General features: G+C 56.1%; 1 protein-coding gene across 1 annotated transcript in view; it reads left to right on the top strand.

Annotated features, from left to right (window-relative positions):
- MINDY4 (MINDY lysine 48 deubiquitinase 4) overlaps positions 1 to 20,576 on the top strand; it is a 119,962-nt gene that overhangs the window by 89,139 nt on the left and 10,247 nt on the right. The window contains exons 14-17 of the mRNA XM_055420925.2: positions 7,231 to 7,294; positions 10,674 to 10,835; positions 17,104 to 17,284; positions 17,867 to 17,939. Coding sequence (XP_055276900.2) covers positions 7,231 to 7,294; positions 10,674 to 10,835; positions 17,104 to 17,284; positions 17,867 to 17,939 — 480 coding nt within the window. The remainder of the gene's footprint in view (positions 1 to 7,230; positions 7,295 to 10,673; positions 10,836 to 17,103; positions 17,285 to 17,866; positions 17,940 to 20,576) is intronic.

Here is a 20,576-nt window from a genome sequence, read left to right as displayed (position 1 = left end):
GCAGGAGCTGCAGTGGGCTTGAGCTTGGGGGTGGGTTAGATCTGGGCTCTGCAGGACACCCTCAGATGGAGAGAAGCAGTGGCAAAGCTTCCGGTCTGCCTCAGGGGGGCTGGGCTGGCTGGTGGCTGGTGACATAGGGATTTGAACAGAGGGCTGTTCTGGTTGAGAATCACAGGATCTTGGTGGCCCCAGACGTGCTGCCTTGGTGGGAAGGGATAGACAGGATTCTCGTCAGCGTTCTCCTCCACCCTCCTGTCTCACCCCCTAAACCCGAGCCTAGGAAGGGAGGTGCACACAGAGCTGCCCAGACCGCGTGCCGTGACCCCACACTGCCTTGCAGTCCTGAATGGAGCCTCGCCTCTCTCCCCATCTCTTCCAGGTGGGACACGGAGACCAAGCAAAATGGTTAATGGCCCTCCTTCCCAACGTGGCAAGTTCTTTTGACTATAGGTGGGAGACTGGAGGAGAGGAACTTTCTCAATGAACTCCAGGTCACCTTTAACCTGGATTGGAATTCCAGCGGAGGCCGTGTTTGAAGGCAAAAGGAAAAGAGGGTGGCAGAGGATGAGATGGTTAGATGGCATCGCCAACTCAGTGGACGTGGGTTTGAGCAAGCTCCGGGAGACAGTGAAGGACAGGGAGGTCTGCGTGCTGCAGCCCACGGGGTCACAAAGAGTCGGACACGACTTAGCGACGAACAACAACAAGAGGGGAGGGGTAGTGAGTGCTTTCAGCAGTCGTGTTTGAAGAGGCCGAGGTGGTATGTGGGAGGCAGACCCAAAGGGCTTGCCTATACTTCGTCGCTGCAAATAGCAGACACTCTCCCCAGACCCCCTTCCTTCAACTGACCTTGCTTCCTCCTGGGTTTCCTTTCTGGGAGCGCCCAGCTCCCCTGTCTCCCAGCCCCTGTGCAGTGACCAGAGTTCTGTACTGTAGCTTTCTGGTCTGCTCCCTCACCCCAAGGAAGCCAGGTTCTGTGGGCACAGCCTCGGCTGGAGGTGGAGGGGAGTGGGAGGGGCCCTGGGCCCCTGCAGGTTCACAACAGATGGGCCCCGAATGATGTGAGCCTGCCCACACCCAGCCCCTGGAACAGCTTCCAGAAGCTGGGTCCCAGGCAGTGTCTGGAGGCGGACAGAAGCAGGCATCCCTCCCACTCAGCTGAGGCTGGCCAAAAACAGCCTCCCCTGGGCTTTGCGGGCTGATGGTACCCCAAGGGGCAGGCCCATAGGCCTGGGGTCATTATCTTATTTTGCAGATATGGGGACCAAGGCTCTGAGAATTCAGGGCAGGTTGGCACACAGCTGGCACCATTGCCCGCATATCCTGTGCCTACATGGCCCTTCCTGCGGCGGGGTGGGAGGAATGACAGGCACTGCTCGGCCATGTCTGCCCACTTAGAAGGAGAATGGGAAACAGGACACCAGGCAGTCCCAAACAAATTGATGTTTGTCTTCTGGCTTCACTCTCCACTTCATTTCAGCCAGCATGGTCTGGTCCTAGATGCTGAGATGGCAAGTCATGGCCAATGAGTGCCAGTAGGGCGTGGCTGAGAGCGGCAGGTCCGCCCACAGGCAGAGCCCAGGGGCTGGATGCAGAGAAGGGCAACCAAGTCCAGACCACCCCAGGGTTAGTGGCAGAGCTGGGAGGCTCTCCTGATGCCTGATGCACCCAGCAGCCCTACCCATTGACCCTAGGGCTACACCTGCTTGTTCCACGAAGCGCTCGCTCAGATGCCTGGGTAGAGAGGGCTGGCCTCAGGAGGAGGAAGAGACCTTTCACCTTTGGAAGGAATCTCCTGTTCCAGTCTAGCTTCAGCTGCTTGGGTGGGAAGCTTGTTTCCGCCTGCCTCTGATCATGGCCTGGGACCCCACTTCCAGAGGCTGTTCCATAAGATGGGTATGGGCAGGCTCACATCATTTGGGGTCCATCCGCCGTGCACCTGCAGGGTTAGGGCCCAATTCTGGGTGCTGCGGGGCTGGGCGGACAGTGTCACCCCTACCCTCCAAGTTCTTGCTGCTTGGAGGAGCAAGGCTGGCACCCAGAAAGCAGTGGGTGTGGGGGGCGCTCTTCGGAAGGGGGTATCCACAGAGAAATGGGTCATCTCTCTCCTGGGGCGTGGGAGGTGTCTCTTTATGGAGGAGATGACATTTAGCAGAGCTTGAGGTCTTCATTGGAAGGGTCGTGGCAGGCAGCAAGGATAAAGCAGGCGAAGGCCAGCTGAGAGGTCTTCAGGGAATGATTCCTCCAGGTGTGGTTGGAAGGAAGGTGTGGGCACTTGGGGGAGGAACTAGGAGCGGTGAAGGGGAAAAGGGATGGGGAGGGAAGGGCTTGGGCATTTCTGTTTTCTCTTTCTTCCTTTAGGTCCGTCCCTCTCTCTCCATCCCCATACCTTGCCCTGTTCCTGGATCTGTCTAGCCCGTTCCTCCTTAGGGCGGCTGCCGGTATAATGGAAATAGCACCCGTTCCCTCCCATCTGGGAAGCTGTCTGGGGTTTGCAAGTCTTTTTTATGGGCTCGTCCCTTATTGCAACAACGCTTTGAGGTGGTTATTGTTATCACTATCAGGGGATGCCATACTCAAGGCTCAGAGGTAGAAAACAGTTTACCAAAGGTCACAGCGCAGGTGGCCGAGGGGACCTGACACCCAGATGTTCTGACTCATTGTCAATTCCCTGTCAACCTTCCTGAGAAAACAGTCAGTATCCACCACATCCAGATCCTTTTTAGATACCCATGGCCACAGTTCAGTCACTGGGAGCGGAGCCTCCGTCTATTCTGGGCTCTTGGCCGTGATACGAACAGTCGAAGTTCCAGGAATCGTGGCCGCTCAATCATTGTTATTTTTTTTTGTTGTTGTTGTTGTGATGGCTGTTATCATAGGAAAAAGGAAGTGACATTTCCCAAATGTCAAGCGCTTTATATAGTTCACCTCATCCAGTTCTCACAGCAATTCTGTAATGGAAAGAGGTGTTTTCACACCCATTTTGCAGGTGGGGAAACTGAGGCTCAGAGAGGGGAGTAATCCCAGTGTCCCTGAGTTGAGAGTCCAGGTTCTCTTAGTTGTTCCACAGCTGTCCTTTCCCTGTTGATGTTGCCCTCAAGAGTCAATAGAAGTCCCCACAACAGGTGATGGTTTCTGGAGGCCACTGCAGGTGGCCGGGAGTATGGTGGAAGGTGCATTACCTGGGGGAGGGTCTCTTGGGAGGGACAGGCAGGAGCTGGCCCAGTGGGGTCTGGGGGTGCCCTGGGCCTGGCGCCCCAGAGGTCAGGTGGAGGGAAGGTGGCTGGTGAGGTCCTCCTGCTAAAAATAGTTGGTTAATTACCAACTATTTTTAGGCTTGATGTTTTAAATATCAGAGTCGTGGACCAGACACACTTGTTCACATCCTGGAAGGTCTCTGGAGGCCTTTCTGCTCCAGGCCTCTGGTTTTATAAATGGAGACACAGGTTGAGAGCAAGGCAGTGACTTGCCCGAGGTCACCCAGCCCAGGCCAGGACCCCACTGACCCCGCCTCTCATGGACACTGATTTTAGGTGGATTTTGGCTGTAGACCAGAACCCTGTTTCTCGGCCACTTGGGCGTATCCTTCCTATTCATTAACTTCTGCACAAAATGCCCCGATTCACACATTCACTCGCCTGTTGTGTAGGCTTTAGAGTGAAGGGACAAGCTGGGTCTCGGCCAGGGAGGGTGGCAACCAGCAGTGGGGTTGCAGGCTCCTGTCCCTGCCTGGAGCTGGCCGGCCGGGCTGACTACCATCAGGTGTTTCCTGTGCGATGCACTGTGCGATGTTGGTGTCAGGTCAGGGACGAGGTCCCGGCCTGCTGACTCTGTGTGACCCCAAGTCTCCTCTCCTTTCTGGGTCTCAGTTTCCCCATCATCACAGAGATGGTGGTTCTTGCCTGCTGGCCTCCAAGGCTTTAGGGAGGACTTTCAGGTATTCCTGAAAGTGTCGGAGACCGCAGACTCTGCAGGTCCGAGGCTTGTGCAGTGGAAGCTACTCAGAGGCAGAACCTTTGTCCCTCTGAGCCCTGTGCTGGAGGGAGGGTTGGACAGAGCCAGTGGAGCTCTCAGACCAGCTTCAGCCTGAGAGTGAGCTGGCACCTGTCACTGCCTCTGGGCCAGCTGCATCCTTTTTCTGGCCATTCATTCTCCCGTCTGCACAGTGCTGGGCCCCGGCGGATCTGCCAGCCCTGATGCCCTCTTCGTTCTGTTTCTTGGTGCAGAGCAGCATCTCAGGACCTCCCGACACAGGCACAGCTGGGAAAAACCATCCTTGCTGGCACCTTGGGCAGAGCCCCCTCCTCTGTCAGCAGGTGAACTGGACACCCCCAGGGTTGGGCCATTACCCCAGACCATTGATCCAGGTTCTGGCCCTTGGCTTCCAGAATGCTGAGGAGGTTGGTGGCAGGGTAGTTAGGGCCAAGCCGCTCCTCATAAGTTTCCATGCCTTGGGCAGGTCTGCTCAGGCTCCCACCACTCTGTGCTTCCTGCAATCTAAAATCCAGGCGAGTTCCTGTTCCTTGAGGGCTCCCCAGTACAGGACAGTCTCTGGGGGAAGACTTCATCAGGCCCTGACTCCTCCTGGCTCCTGTCACCCAGTCTGGTGCCTGGGTCCTCGGGCTCTGCAGAACTCCCCTGGGGTCCAGTGTTGTCTAGCCCCCAGGAGGACCATGGAAGTAGTAACCTGCTCATTAGACTGGAATGGTGGTCAGTCCTAGGGGAGGGCCTATTGCAACTTGAAGCTCAGAAGCTCAGAAGGTAGGGACCCTAGAGCCCTGCAGCAACCCCCACCCCAACTGATTCAGCCCCTACTCCTGGGACACTGTCTGACCTTGCACAAAGCCCCTCATTTTGCAAAAGGGGAGACTGAGACCCCAAGAGGGGAGATCTGTGGCCCCACAGTGAACGAGGGCTAGAACTCAGGCCTGGTGCTGGCCCTGCCGTGTGAATTGCCTCATCTCTGGGCAGAGCAGAAGCCGCTGTTTCTTTGCTTCAAGACTCCTCACATTCAGCTCTCCAGGGATTTCCCCTGGAGGGAGGTCTGGGCATCTAGATTTGCCAAAGTTGTAAATCTCTTAAGCTATAAGCTGCTCCTTGGCGTCTCCCAAACGCCCTGATATGAAATACAGATGTTCCTCCCTTTTAATATCTGAGTCTACTTCTGAACTTCCCATCATGTTTGCACCTAAGGATGCAATTACCATTTCCTCCCATTGTCCTCTCTGCCCGTCCCTCTGCTCTCAGCTGACGCAGGCGCTCAGCCCTGCCGGGTGAGCATGAGACTGTGAGGTGATGAAGATCAGACTGCTTCTGAAAGCTTCAGGGCGGCTCGGGGCCAGTGATGCTTATCAGTCTACCCAGGGTCCCTCTGAGGTTATTTTCTTCCCTTCAGAAGATGCCTGTGTATGCCACGAGGAGTATTTCCATCAATTCTTCTGCCCGAGCCAGCACCAGCTGCATGCCACCCTCAGCCATTTGTACCCCCGTCCCCCCAGCTGGCTCCTTCCCAGGCCTGCTGGGCCATGTCTGGTGGGCCAGCCTTCAGGGCCCTTCCGAAGGACCCCCACCTCAGTGGTTTTCGGCTGGGCCCTGCAGTGCTAACCGAGGGCCATGTGGACCATGGACCACCCCCGTTTGACCACAGTTAGTAAAAACCACAAGAAAGGGTTCCTCTTGTGGAGTCGTGGAGCTGGGGTTTCTAAGGTGGAACCAGGGTGTATGTTTTAGGTTTATGGACTTATGGCAGGTCTTAGATTTGAAGCATGAAACTCAGGCCGGGTTTTTCTTCTCTTCCACTTTAAGGAAAAACAAACTTCATGATTACTTGGCTCTTCCTACCTCTGGGTCACCTCTCGGCGCTCTTTGGGGTGGGGATGTAGGGGGCAGGCCAGGCCATGGCCCTTGCTGGGTGGGCAGCTATAGGGGGAGCCAGCTCCCTGGCCTCACATAACACCCCTACCCCCGGTGTTAACCTCTGAGCTTCTTTCCACGTCTGTAAAAGCTCAGTCATGTCTGACTCTTTCCAGCCCCATGGACTGTAGCCCGCCAGGCTCCTCTGTCCATGGAATTTTCCAGGCAAGCATACTAGAGCCGGTTGGCATTTCCTACTCTAGGGAATCTTCCTGACCCAAGGATCAAACCTACATTTCTCACGTCTCCTGCATTGGCAGGTGGATTCTTTACCACTAGCGCCACCTGGGAAGCCCTTCCATGTCTATGAAATATAGTAATTGCCATTTCCCCCAGTGGCTGGAGGTTTGAAATGCTGTCCTCTATAAGTCTGTGGAGGGGAGCTCCTTTCTTACTACCCATCCCACAGCTCTGTTCAGCAGCAATGCTTTGTGTCCTGAGGGATTTACTTTGGGGTAAAAGGAGTACTGTCTTTCTGGTGAGCTTTCCATACAATACAATGGTTTTGAGATTTAGGGGCAAGGGGCTTGCCTCCTAGTACTGACCTCACATGTGACAGGGCCACTGCTGACATGACACTCTGCATTGTTCTGGCCTCCAATAGCATACAGTCCTAGAAACCTCTTTCTTTCAGTTTGACGGGTTTCTTTTGGCAAAGTTGCTTTTCACCTTGTGCCTTTGCGTGGACACCCATTCTGAAGGTGGAGCCACAGGGGTGACGTGGGGCGAGGGGAACACAGGCCGCTGAGACTGGCAGCTCGATCCCCCTCCGGCACCATCACCCATGAGCTGAGTGTCCTGGGCAAGTCAGTTCTTGGAGCCTTGGTTTTCTTTCAGGATTTAGGAAACAATGATTATACTCGGCCTGATACAGTGTTTATGCCCAGGTGGCGGTAGCTATTGTTTTTGGACTCAAGGAGGCATTCGAGGAGCCATTCCTCCTATTTAACTGACTTGTAGACTGAGGACAGGGCAGGGGATGTCCAGTCCCCACCATCAGTAAGTGACGGAGTGTGAATGCAGAGCGTGGATTCCAAACCCAGGGCCCTTTCTGCTGTGGCGTGCTTCCATCACCAACCTCTGGTTTTCCACAGAGGGCCCGATGAAGCCAGAGTGGAGGCTGTTGCCCAGAGCAGAGTGAGTCCCGGACTCCGGCCCCAGGATGAGAACAGAGCACAGAGACTCGGGTTCCTGACAAAACCAGAGTCCTGGGCCTCAGCCTGGAACCCAAGGGGAGCCCCAGGCCATCCTTGAGGTTTGCCCGGCAGCCCGAGTCCGGCAAAGACGTGCTAACAGCCCTTTCTTCTTGCTCTCCAGTGTCCGCCAGGACTTCGACGTCCCCACCAGCCATCTGATTGGAGCACACGGATACTGCATGCAGGTCAGGGCCGTGGTAGGGTATGGGACAGCCTGGCACGTCTTTCCTTTCCTCTTCCTTTCTGCCTTTGCTCCTGCTAGCTTTCCCCGAGCGGCTTTCAGGTTCTGCTGGGCTTCCTCGTCACAGAGACCTAGAAAGGGAACTCGGGTTAGCTTCTGGTTCTGGGCTTTTCTGTGCCCAATATGTGTGCCTGGAGCCGCAGGAGGTGCCAAAGAGACAGACCCAAGCACTGCCCAGCCCAGAGCCCCGGCATAGACGAGGGGCCCAGGTCCAACTGCGGCAACGACGGCCCTGGCCCCCTGCATTAGTACAGGATATTGTCTTTAGTTCCACCCTCCCCTCTGCATCTTCACAGAGGGTCCCTCGAGGGGCCTGGTGGAGAGCAGGGCTCCCTTAGCACAACTGCTTGTCTTCAATCCTCCTGGTCTCCCGGTGATACAAGGAAAAGGATCTGTTTAAGATCCTATCATGGCAGGCACTTCCCTGGAAGTCCAGTGGTTGAGAATCCACGCTTCCATTGCAGGGGTCACAGGTTCTAATCCCTGGTTGAGGAACTAAAGATCCCACATGCAGCAAGGTGCAGCCAAAAAATAAATAAAAATAAATTTAAGATCCTGTCATCAGGCATCAGGACTGGGAGCCAAATGCTTCCCCTGACTTCTGCCTGAGCTTTTTTCTGCAAGGCAAGGCCTCCCCAAGTGGCCGCCTGGCCATGGTTAAACCTGACCCTCAGTGCCGCTGGGGGCAGTGCATGTAGCACAGACTGGGCTGGGTGGAACTTCTCTGGCTGCTGGGCCCACCAAGGACCCAGCTGTCCTAGGGGTCCTGGCTCACACAAGCCAGTCCTGAAAACATGCCTGGGCACCATGCAAGGGCTAGTTCAGGGCCTGTGGTTTGTCTCAGGCACCCAAGGAGATGTGAGGTTGGCTGTTGCCCAGCCCCCAGAGAAAGGTTTTGGGCTGAGTGACCACTGAGGGTGGTCCAGCCCACTCTGGCTGCCTGTCCTCCCTGTGGGAGCTTCCCCACGCAGGCAGGGAGCAATGCGATCCAGGGGAGGTCACTTAAGCGGCATACAGGGGATATAGAACAGAGCCTGGGCTGAATTCTGAGCTGTGTTGGCAGTTTCACTTGCAGCGTGGGCTGGGACAGTTTTCTTCCCCTCCCTGAACCTTGATCTCCTCATTTGTAGAGTGAAACACTGGGACTCGATCAGTCTTCTTCTTCTTCTTTTTTAAAGTATTTATATATTTATTTGGCTGCGTTGGATCTCAGTTGTGGTACACAGGCTCTTTAGTTAAGGTGTATGAGCTTAGGTGCCCCGTGGCATGTGGGATCTTAGTTCCCCAACCAGGGATTGAACCCAAGCCTCCTGCATTGGATGGTGGATTCTTAGCCACTGGACCACCAGGGAAATCCCTCGGTTGGTGCTTTTTGAACTTGGATGTGCACATGACTCCTGCAAACTCTTGTTGAAGAGTCGGCTCAGATTCAGCGGGCCTGGACTGGGGTCTGAGGTTTTGAATTTCTCACAGGCCTCCAGGAGGGGTGATGCTGCTGGTCCACGGATGACACTTTGAGTTGTGAGGAGCCAGATGACCACTAAGCTTTGCCACTGAATTTTGAGACTAGGGTCAGGGAGCGGCCTAGCACCGCTTCTCATTTTGAGAAGGCTTCCTGCTCGGAGGAGGGTTTTGGGATCCCCCTCAGATGGGGGTCAGGACCTGTTCTTCCCCTTGAAAACCAGCCATTTGGGAACACTTCAATGTGTCTGGAGAAGGCTGTGCCTTTCTTCGGCAGCCACTGCCCCCAAGGTGCAGTATCTCAGAGCAGACATTTCCTCCAAATGCCTTCTCGCTTCCTCTGCAAGAACACAATGAGGCCCCCTCGGCATCTCCCTTCAATAATGGCCCCGTTGCGGCCATCAGAGGGGCCTCTTTTACTACCTCTGGGCCAGGGATACTGGTGTTGACGGAGAGACTTATTAACCTGCGCATCGCTCTCACAATTCAGGGGAAAACACTTCTGTGAACTCTGCCCTCCAGAGTTGATGATGGGCAAGGGCTCTGATGGCCATTCCCACGCACCCCTGGGGAGATTCCTGCGGGCTGGCCTCAGACACACAGCAGCCCTGGCAGGAGGTAGGTCAGACAGAAGGTCCTGCCCTAGCGCTAAGGCTGGGCTCATGCAACCTTCCTTAGTGGTGCAGCAGATACTTAAAGGTTCCCTTCCTCTTATATCTCTGGCTGGCCAGATGGTCCCCTGAGGGATAACGAGTGAGGGGAGAGGGAAGAGACACTGGAAAGGGAGCTGGAGAGTGAGGGTGGGAGTCCGGCTCTGTCGCTAAGAGGCTGAGTGGCCTGGGCAAATCCTCTCCCAGCTGTGAGCCTGATTCCCCATTCCTAATAGGAGGCTGGACCCCTGGATGCTCTGCTTAGGGAAGGGCCCTTGCAGCCACCTTGGCGCAGGAGGCACTGATTGAGGGAAATGGTCAGAGTCGTCGCTCCACAAGTCTGGTGGTTCTGGGGTTGGCAGGCGCGTTGGCCTGTCAGCTGTGCAGCAGCCGAGTCCCAAGGCCATGCTGCCAACAGGGCCAGAGACAGAGCAGGAACCCAGGCCGGGGTCCGCCTGCCCCCACCTCCCTGCCTCTGCTGGCCTCTCCTGTCCCTCCTCCCTGGAAGACCCTGCCCTCACTGATGGAACCCTAGTCCAGCCTGGATCTGAGTTTCTGGTGTCTCCCCATTGTCAGCTTCCTGAAGTTGAGAACATGCTCTGGTTACGCAAGATGTTATCTGTGGGGGAAGCTGGGCGAAGGGTACACAGGAACCCTCTGTGCTATTTTTACAACTTCTTTTGACTCTCTAAAATTATTTCAAAATATAAAAGCTTATTAAGAAAAGAAAGTCCAGCACTTCAGGACCCACCCAAATGTCGCTCCTCCACAAAGCGTCTCTGACTCAGTCATGTGGTCCCGTGTCCGTGTGGGCCACGAGTGCTCTATGCACACATTTTTTACAGCTCTGGTCACTTCCTACATTGTTCTTCAGGCATGCAGGCCCATACCTGATCCTCCCTGCTCTAGACCCGGACGCCCGAGGTCAGGAGCCACTCTTTCCCTCCATCAGGAACACCGCCCCCCGCCCCCCAGCGGGGTCCCGGGTGCAGCTGATGCTCAGTGACTGCTTGTGGAGTAAAGATGGATGAGTTGCCAGGGTCGCTTTGATGAGCAGAGCTGGCAGCCTCCCCGAGGGCAGGGGGCAGTGCTGGGTACAGCCCCTCTGGTGTTGGTCTCTCGCTCTCCTTGCTTTCTTCCTTCCTTCTCCGCCCTTTTTCTCTTGTTCCCCGCTTCACCTTGACAAGCCTTTCCCCTTTCTCTCATCAACAGGAACTTGTCAATCTGCTCCTGACCGGGAAGGCTGTGTCCAATGTTTTTAATGACGTGGTGGAGCTGGATTCTGGGAACGGGAACATCACGCTCCTCAAAGGCATCTCCACACGCAGCGACATAGGCTTCCTGTCCCTCTTTGAGCACTACAATGTGTGCCAGGTACCCTCGGAGCACTCGGGGCCCCGGAGACGCAGGAGCCCAGCTCCTGGGGACCCGCAGGAAGGAGGGAGGAGAAGGAGAGCTCGACTCCAGGTCCTGGGAGCGGGGTCCAGTCTCAATCACAGAGGCTCCAGGAAAAGTGCGGCTTCCCTGCCATCCAGGGTTCACACCCACAGCCAGCAGACCCACAGAAAGGGACTTCAGGGGATTTGTAGTGTGATTGTGCGTCAGAACGGCCGCAGTTGTCGTGTATGTCTGTGTTGGCCAGGGGTTCTTCTCCAGTGATCATGACCTGAGGTCTTGGGCCCCTTGTTAGCTTCCTAGAGCTGTCTCAGCAAAGCATCACAAGCTGGGTGGCTTAAAACCTCAGAATGTGGTGTTTCATGGCTCTGGAGTATAAGTTCTCCTAATACAAGTCCAAAATCAAGGTGTTGGCAGGGCCACGCTCCTCCTGAAATCCACAAGGAGAATCCTTCCTGTTCCTTACAGTGTTTGATGTTTTCCAGCAATCCCTGGTGATCCTCGGCTTGTAGAGGTGTCACTACAATCTCTGCCTCCAGTGTCGCACGGCCCTCTCCTCCCTCGGTGTCTCCTTCTAAGGAGACAGTCGTGTGGATCGCGGGCCCACCCTACTCCACTGACCTCATCTTAGCTAAGTAACCTATAGCCGTCCTGTTTTGCAATAAAGCCACATTCTGAGGTACAGGGGGTTAGAACTTCAACAGATCTTTTTTTGAGGGGAAACAGTTCAATCGTAATAGGTCTCGCTCAGTCTGTTTGCAAGCGTTTTGGCCCCTCTACCTTGCCTCTCACTACAGCTGGAGTTTTAGAAAGGATGTGGCCCCCAGGTGAAGCTGGGCAGAGGGTAGGGTGTCAGTACCTCTGGCAACACGGGCAGAGGGCTGCTGGGCCCTGTGTCCTTGTCCCCGTCTGCTGCCAAGCCTTCTCGGAGTTTCAGTCTTCATCTCTTCAGGGAAGAATTGTTCTGTGGTCGATTTCATGAACGAGTTGTCCTGAGGGAGTAGCAGGAGGTCTTTCTTCAGTGACCAGCCCCTGCAGAGGTTCTTGGAGGGTCAGGATGAGGCCTCATAGATCTTATATCCCCAGAACCAGGGATGCAGAGACTGAGCCAAAGGGATGCTCAGAGCATGCTAGGTGGATGGGTATTTGGGGTAGTTCAGTTTCATCATGGCCTTCCTGCACGATTACACGTTCAAGTGTGCTGTCTCCATTGAACACCACTGTTTGGGTGGCCCCATCCCCAGATTCCCTCTCGGGGTGACCCCCCACTCCCACCCCCACAGACAGAAAGCAACCCCGTGGGTTCAAAAGACTTGGGGAGTAAAGAATGAGTGACTCACTCTCAGATGGGCTGATGTCAGGAAAGTACCCAGGAGTGCAGCCATGTGGCCCATGAGATGGGCCAGGCACCCTGAGCCTTGGACCCTGTATGGGCTCTGCAGGCATTCACCCGAAATTCCACGGGCTGAGAGGTAATCTTGACCAGGCTCACAGAATCCCAAGGCTTACTAGGAGCCCTGATCTCACTCTTGTGTGGAGGGTCAAAATGTAAAGTATTTTCCTTTGGTCTATTGGGGGTAATTGACAGGAACATCAGTTGGGCGTCATCCTTTCCTTGGAGTAAAATGCTGATTGCAGAAATTCAGATCCTACAATGATCCAAATCCTCAAATCCACATGGAACCCCCAACCCAGTCCCCGCTATTTGTTTGATTAGAGATGGGTGCTCTCTCTTCCTGAAGCAAGGGGTGGTTTGCTCCTCTGCCTCAGGACAGCGGCCTTGCTAAAGAAGCAACCCTGGGCCTCTTTCCTTCTCCCCAGAGCTCTCTGAGGACCAGGCGTCTGAAGGAGAAGATGGAAGCCTGGCAGCTGACCAGAGTGCTTTCATCTCCTATAACTCCACCCTCCATCCTTTTGGTTCTGAGTTCCCCAGGGGAACTCATGATTAGCCACATCAAACAGAAGGAATCCAAGGAGGTTTAGCATCCAGGCCCAGACCTGGACCCAGAGCCAGGGCCCTCACTCAGCCTGGCCTGGTCTTTTTCCACCAGGCAGCCGAGATGCGGTTATGGGGACGATCTGGTGTTTGGAACAACCTGGAAATGATGTCCACAGCAGAGCTGTTCCGATAAGGCTGAAGCCTTTCTTTCAGGCCTGCCTTCATTCACAGTCCATCTCCAGGCTTCTCGGTGCAGCCTCTGGCTGGGAGCCAGAGTTCTGGGCCCTCACAAGTCTTCGGGGGGTGATAGGTCCTGTCAGGTGACCCACATTCCTCCTGTGCCCTGGGAGAATCAGAGGCAACTCTGGGCCAAAAAATGCACCCCTGCCATAAGTAACGAACCCCTACCCTTTCCACCCTGGCCTGGCTGTGTCCTAGGGAACCTAATTTGTTCTCCATGACCAACTGGACTGGCCTTGCCCATCTGACTTCCCCTTACTTCCTCCATCCCCTGGCTCAATGTGAAGGCTAGGCTGCACTGGGAAGACCAGCTCCTCCTGGCTCCTGGTGGCCGTGGTGACGGGGGACTGACAGGCCAGGGAGGAAAGCACGGCACAGGGAATTTAACTTAAGGGGTTCCCCATGACCTATAAGTCATGTTCATTGCTTGCCTTCATCGGGGACCTGGGCAAAGACTAAGCTTGGCAGGGAGAGATCTACAAGCGCCACCCTCCTCCGCTTTATCCAGCTCCACAGACAGCACCGTCTGCCCAGTTACTTGAGCCAAGAGTGCGTCCGTCCATCAAGAGGTCACGGGGCTCCCACCCTAAGTTGTTTCTCAAGTCCTCTTTCACCCCTGTCCGAGCCACCAACCTCGCTGGTCTGAACACCTGTGTCAGCCCAGCTGGCCCCTGGCTCCTGGCCCCACCTCCTGCCAACCGGGCTCCTTCTCTGAAGCCAATGTGATCTTTAAAAGAGTAGATCGATCACATTATTCCGTTGCTTAACAACCTTCCATGGATTCCCAGTCCTCTGAAACTGTTACGGGCTGAATCGTGTCTTCTCCCTGATCCTCAACACAGCATTAATTTGTTGAAGTCCTAGCTGGCAGTACCTTGGAATGACTATGCTTGGAGATAGGGCCATCAAAGAGGTAACAGAGGTGAAAGAAGCCCGATGGTTGGGCCCAAATCCAGCTGACCGGTGTCCTTATAAGAAGAGGTTGGGACACAGGCACACACTGAGGGCAGACCGCCTAAAGACACAGGGAGAAGCTGTCCATCTTCATGCCAAGGAGAGGGGCCGCACAAGAGACCAGCCCCATTGACATCTTGACCTGGGACCTCCAGCCTTCAGAACTGTGAGAAAATTAATTTCTGTTGTTTGAGCTGCTCAGTCTGTGGAGCTTTGTTACGCAGCGCTATACAGAGACTATAGTCCAGACCTTCCCTTGATCGATAAGGCCCTACATCCTGTCCCTGCTTTTCCCACCTTTTGTGTTTTGACTTCACTGTCACTTCTAAGAGGACGCCTTTCCTAACCTCATCACTGTGTCTCAGTAGAGGTCTCCTCTTGTGGTCCCCTGCCCACCTTGTCATTTTCCATCACAAGAATCTTAATTCTTCCCTTCACAGGCCTCCTCTTGGTTTTACACATCCCATTTCATTGCTTTTGAGATGCAAACTTGCCCCACACTTGAACACTTCTGAGATCTTGATGTGTAGTGGCGGTTGATGATGTGTCCGGCTTTCATTGCCAGCCTGCGTTCTTTCTTAGTGACACACAAGTCATGGTGACTCTGACGGCGTCTTAGACTCAGTGACATGCGGTGCGAATGTGTCTGTGTGGCTCTTTGTTTTCTATCTCCACCTCATTCATGGGTAACCCCGCAAGGACAGGCTGTTCTAGGGTCCTTCACCTCTGATGCCTGGGACTGAAGTATAAGTCACGTTGAAAGAATGCGATCCTTGGAGATGACGGACTGTCACTTTGCCTGAAGTCAGACGTTGGTCGTTTCAGATAAGGGCTTTAAAGCTGGCAGTCCGTGAATGGGTTGGAGGCATTCGCACACCTCTGTCCTGCAAAAGATGCAAGAATCCATTTAAAAATACAAGTTGACTCTTGAGCCACTCAGGGGTTAATCTGCGTATAATTCGTCACAGGTCCTCCATATCCGCCATTCCTCTGCATCCAGAGTCAACCCGCCACGTAATACTGTAGTAGTTCCTATCAAAAAATACCCATGTATGAGTGGACCCACACGGTTCAAGGGTCAACTGTAATCCCTGAAGACTGTGCTGGACGTTCACCCACCGGGAGAAAGCCTGGGGCCATGCCGGGGGACGGGAAATGTGCCCCCACCCTCCTTCCTCGCCCCAGGCCTTTGGTCAGCTACCCTAGAATCCACAGGAAGCGAATTTCGTCTTTGGAAAAAAGTCACCCAATTGGAAGGGGCTCCTGAATGAGAAAACTCATTTATAAATTCCCTGGGCAGCTTTTTTTTGCCCTTAATCTTTTGACCATTGCTTAGATGGCAAGCTGCCCTTTTGTCCCTCTGCTGGAAAATTCAAGGTGGCTGATTCTGCAGACGCCGGTTTCTGGCTCCCTGCACGGCACTTTTTCCTGCACTGAGTGAGCACTGACTTCCCAGTCTGCAGGGCTCCCTGTTCGAGGTGATGCCCTCACCAGAAAAGCCTCTTTTAACTAGAACAGAAGCCAAGTTTGCAGTGGGTTTTAGGCACGTCCAGCCACGTCCCTTAGACAACGAATTCCCCACCCCCCTCACCAAGTCGGGAGCTCTGTAGTCACACTTTACTATTCCCAGGGGGCTGGGGTGAAGGCCAAGTAAGGAATGGGCAGGGTGCTTGGATAATGAGAAAGTGAAGACTTCGTGAACTTCACCCTGCTACCCTCTGTCGGAGGTTCACAGGCAGGCATTTCCCCAGAGCACTGCCTCTCTGGCCGAGACATGCCAGCTCCAGGTGGGCTATGGGAGGCCCAATCTTCTGGGAAAGGCCCTGGAGAAAGTATGCCCATCTCCCCACTGGAAAAATAATTCCCATTCTTTCCTTAATCCACAGGCTGCGGCTGTAAATACCTGAGTGTGCAAACATCTCCCCGGGGCTGGTGGGGATTAGGCCGAATCAAGCCTGGCCCACTGCACGTACAGAACTGAAGCAGCCGGGGCCCAGGGTTGGGAATCACAGGTGACAGGGAGAGAGCATGTTGAAGTCTGGCCACCAAGGGGCAGACCAGCCACGCATCTGAGTGGGGTGGGGGGCTGGGCCCCGCCTCTCCCCTTTGCAGATCCAACAACAGGAGGGCCCTGATGTTGATCCCGGGCATCTGCCTTGCCCGCCGCTCTCCTCCACCCTGAAGGTCCTCTGCTGGGGACTTTCCAAAGGACTTCCTCCTCAGGAACTTCCACCGTTATTCTCCCCTTCCCTGCTTTTCCCTGATTCCTGCTGTTCCCTGAAGGTCTCTGGACATTTGTCCTGGCATCACCCATTGATGCTTACCCAGAGGCCCTCCTTCCCTTCTCCCCCTGGCTCCAGCCCCACCTGTCTTCAAGCTAAATTCTTAGCTCATGTTCCGTTTCAATCACAGGACCTTTGGTCATCAAACATTTGCTTGTGTCGACTGCTACTCCCCGCACTGCTGCTAAGGGTATATAGTCCGTGCAAAAGGCAGGCAGACACGCTGTTGTAGGGCAGAGGGATGCGCTGTGGCAGAGGAGGGTGGCAGAGGAGGTAGTTCCCATCCTCACCCCGGCAGCCAGAAGGGGGACATGATGTGTGCTCTCTGACTGGGTTGTCTGGATGGTGCGGGACCTGAAGGAGAAGGGAGGTGTACTCGTGGACAGGGCGCAGGCATGAGGCTTGTCCTGCTGGATTAGTTTGAGGACTGGTGAGAGGCCCTGGTGGCTGCAGCTGGGGAGTGGAGGGTATAGGAAGAACCGGCTAGGAGGTCATTGATGGGGGCAGAAGGGCTGGACATGCCGGGGCCTTTGGTGCCAGGATGGGCAGTACCACATGCCAGCTGGCTGCCGGAGATGAGGAGAGGGTGACGCCCGGCTTTCAGGCAGGGGTATCTCCCTGTGACTGTCTGTGGGGCAAAGGCCCTGGGAGTGATGGACTCAGTGGGCAGGGACAGCCCTATGTCCATGAGCAGCACACACAGGCCGGGATCCCCCACAGGGCCTCTCTGAGGTCAGCCCAGGCCTGGGGTTGGACAGAAGATGCGCCAACCTGCTTCCCCGGGTGGCGCGTTGCATCAGGTATCTCCGTCTGCTCCCTCTCCCTTGTCCAGGTGGGTTGCTTCCTGAAGACCCCGAGGTTCCCCATCTGGGTGGTGTGCAGTGAGAGCCACTTTAGCGTCCTCTTCAGCCACCAGCTCGAGCTGCTGCGAGATTGGAGGGCTGAACAGCTCTTCGACCTGTACTACTACGACGGCCTGGCCAACCAGCAGGAGCAGATCCGGCTGACCGTCGGTGCGCCACCTCCCCACCCATCCTGTGCAACTGGGGAGCCTCCAGACTGGTCGGGGACTCCGGCCTTAGCACGCCCACTCAGGGCAGGCAGAGAACAATGCAGACTCGACTGTAGGGACTGGGGGGTCGGAGGGCGAGTAAGAGCAGGGCCTCCTGCAGGAGGGGGCCAGCACTGGGCCTTGAGAAACGGTGGGGTTAAAGGCTGGAAGGTGAGGTGGAGACTATGTAGGAAAGAGCATCATGCCAGCAAGTTTGGGTTTTTATTCTCTAGGCAGAGGGGAGCCCTGGAAGGTTTTGGAGCAAGGGGAGTGATGGGATGAGATATGTTTTTGGAAAGAATTATTCTGGTAGCTGAAGTGGATCAGAAGGGTGGGGTAGAGACTGGAGATGGGAGGCCAGTGAGTAGGTTCTGTGGTATCTGGGTCAGAGCTGATGGGCAGGAACCAGGGAGGGTCCAAATGAGAGGAGAAGAGCGGTAGGCGTCTGAGGAGTCAGGTCCAAGGAGTAGGGTTGTTGATGCTGACCTCGGGTGAGCCCAGGCTTGGCTGATGACCGTGTGCCTCTCTCTCCCTCCCTCCCCAGACACCACCCAGACCGTCCCTGAGGACAGGGACAATGGCCTCGTCCCTCCCCTCGAGCTCTGCATCAGAACCAAGTGAGTCAGGCGCATCTCTGACTTCGGAGCCTTGCCCGAGTGGTGGTGGAGGGGTGGGGGGTGGGGGGCAGCAGTGGTGGGGGTGGCCTATAGGAAGGAGAATGGGGTTCCTGGATTGTCCCCACCTAGGAGGGGTGTGTGTGTGATGGGGAATGGAGGACCCCCGCAGACTGGAAAGACTCAATGCTTGGGGCTGGTTCATATGTGGCATTTTGTGGTCGCTGGAGCCCAGGGAGAAGCGTGTGATTTGTGAGATGACGTGTCTCAGACAGCTTGTTAAAATGCCCCTTGTCAGGCGGTGGGGGGGTGGTGAGTTGCTGCCTCTTGAGACCCCTCCTCGTGCAAGGCAGCAGCTGCCAGATGTGGTGAGTGCTGTTAGGCCCAAGGGAGGAAGAACAGGTGAGGTTCCCTGGTGGTGTCGGGGGTGGGGGGTTGGGGCGCTTGAATAGGATCGGAAGTGAGGAGGACCCGGCCCGGCCAGTGTGTGCTCAGCCACGGCCTCCTGGAGCAGCGACGCCTCTGCGTTGTGGGGGGACGGCCCCGGACCTTCTGCTGGTGCAGGTGGGGCCCTCTGAACACCCAGTGGAGGCACCCTGGAGCCTCCAAGGCAGTGGAGGTCCTCCAGTCCTCTCACCCCACCCTCGGTCTTTAGGGAGCCTGAGGATCAGGCCAGGGGACTCACTTGACTCAGGGGTTCTCTGACCAGGCCCAGAGCTGGGGCAGCACTCTGTGGCAGGGAGGCAGGGGGAATTGCCAGCACTCAGGCTGACCCTTCCCAGAGCCTCTGGGTGGTGACTCAGAGGCCTCATGGTGCCATGGGAGGGGCAGGCCGGGAGGGAGGAGACCCGGGTTCCAGCAGGGGAGCAGGAGAACTTGCCAGCGTGGTGAGCGAGGGTCCCAGAGTTTGAATCCCGGCCTTGCCGCTTTCTGTCAGTGAGCCATTGAACGTCTGCTCTGCCTCACTTTGTCATTTGTAAAGTGGGGCTGATGGCCGGGCCTGGCTCACACGGCGGTCATGAGGAGTACCCAGGACATCACCAAGCGCCTTGCACAGCCCTGGTTATTATTGTCTCAGCCGCTCACGACTCCCAGTGCCCTTGGGCGGAACCTGTGTTTTCCTGTTTGTGAAGCGGTGGCGATTGGGCTGGAGGATGGGGGCCGTGTCTGGGGCCCTGCGGCTCTGACTGCCTGAGATCCAGGGCGCTCACCCGGAGCCTTGGGCTGCTGCCCAGCCGCCCACAGGCCGGTGAGCCCTTGAATGGAGCCGAGGAGCGAAAGTAGGCCCCACAAACATGGGAAGGGACATAGAGGAGGTGTGGGGCCATCTGCCTTGTCCCCCACTCATGCGTCCCTCTGCTCATCCACCCACCTGCCTGCCCGCCGGGCCGGGGTGGAGCATTCCTGTGGGGTCATGTGCCGGCGCTTCTTTCGTCGGGAGGATTAAAGGCACACGCAGCCCGCTTTCCTTTCATGTACAAAGGGCCACTCATTCAGAGTGATGAGAGATGGGCAGCGCGGGGGGAAGAGGTGACACTGACCTTGGCGCCTCCTGCAGGACAGGGTGGGGGGCCACCGGGCATCCTTCCTGCAGGAGGGTCTGCCCAGCGGGGCTCCGGGCCACGCCCTGGGCACAGGCTCTGCCCACCTCCAAACCCCTGGGACCTTTCTCTGAAGGCCTCTGCAGGAAAGTCTGTCTCTGCAGCCCTCCCCGGTGGCCCACTGCCCCAAACCTCTCCACTGACCCTCTCTGGAGTAACTCCTCCTTTCCTGAGAATGCTTCTGCTGCAGAACTCGGCTCACCAGGTGCCTCCCAGGGAGGGGTCCAGGGATTGGTCTTTGTAGGCTCAGCCCTGATTGAGAATGACCTGGGGCTCTGGTCAGTCCAGAGACATCCCAGTGTGAACGTGGACCTGAGTCTCCTCTCCCTCTTCTGTCAGCTGCCTCTTCTCCTAGGACCTACCCCTGCACCGGGGTGGGGCCACAGGCCCTGAAATGAGCCAGTGAAATGATCCGGAGAGGCTGCCCTGCACCCTTGGCCTGGGGCAGGCGGTCCAGGCTGAGTCCCTGCCCCACCCGTATCCGTCCCTGCTCACTGTCACGGGAGCAGCCTGGGCCAGACTGAGTCCTGGCATCTCCTCCAGCAGAGCTCCTTAGTGCTCGTCACAGATAGGAAATCGTCATCTGTGGGCAACACGCAGGGTTTGGGGCAACTGGCCTGGAGCCGCTGGTTGGCCCAGACTCCACACAGTTCCCTGATGGCTGAGGGGATCAGCGGTCCAGCATGTCTGTGTTTGTCCCCTCACAGGGAAGGTTTGCTCTAGAGCGTGGTCCCAGGCTTCAGTGGGCCTCCCCTGGAGGGACGTGGTTAAACACAAACCTTGAGCCTCCCCACCCCCGTCCCCAAGCTTCTGGTTCAGTCTGTCTGGGATGTGGCCTGAGAATCTGTGTTTCTCGAGTTCCCAGGGGCTGTAGGTGCTGCTGTCCTAGGACGGCCCTTTGAGAACTGATGCTCTGTGGCTGGTGGGGATGGTGTCTACCTCCTGCTCCCCCTCCCAGGCTGCCTGGTGAGGGTCAGACGTCAAGTGAGATGCTGAGCCTCCAGCGTCTGGCCTGCCTTGACACACTGGCCCTGAGGTA

The sequence above is a fragment of the Moschus berezovskii genome, chromosome 3 (genome assembly GCF_049115385.1).
Source record: "Moschus berezovskii isolate FMDL1 chromosome 3, NW_MosBer_1.0, whole genome shotgun sequence".
In the NCBI taxonomy this organism is placed as follows: Eukaryota; Metazoa; Chordata; class Mammalia; order Artiodactyla; family Moschidae; genus Moschus; species Moschus berezovskii.
This window is presented reverse-complemented; position numbering and strand designations above follow the sequence as displayed.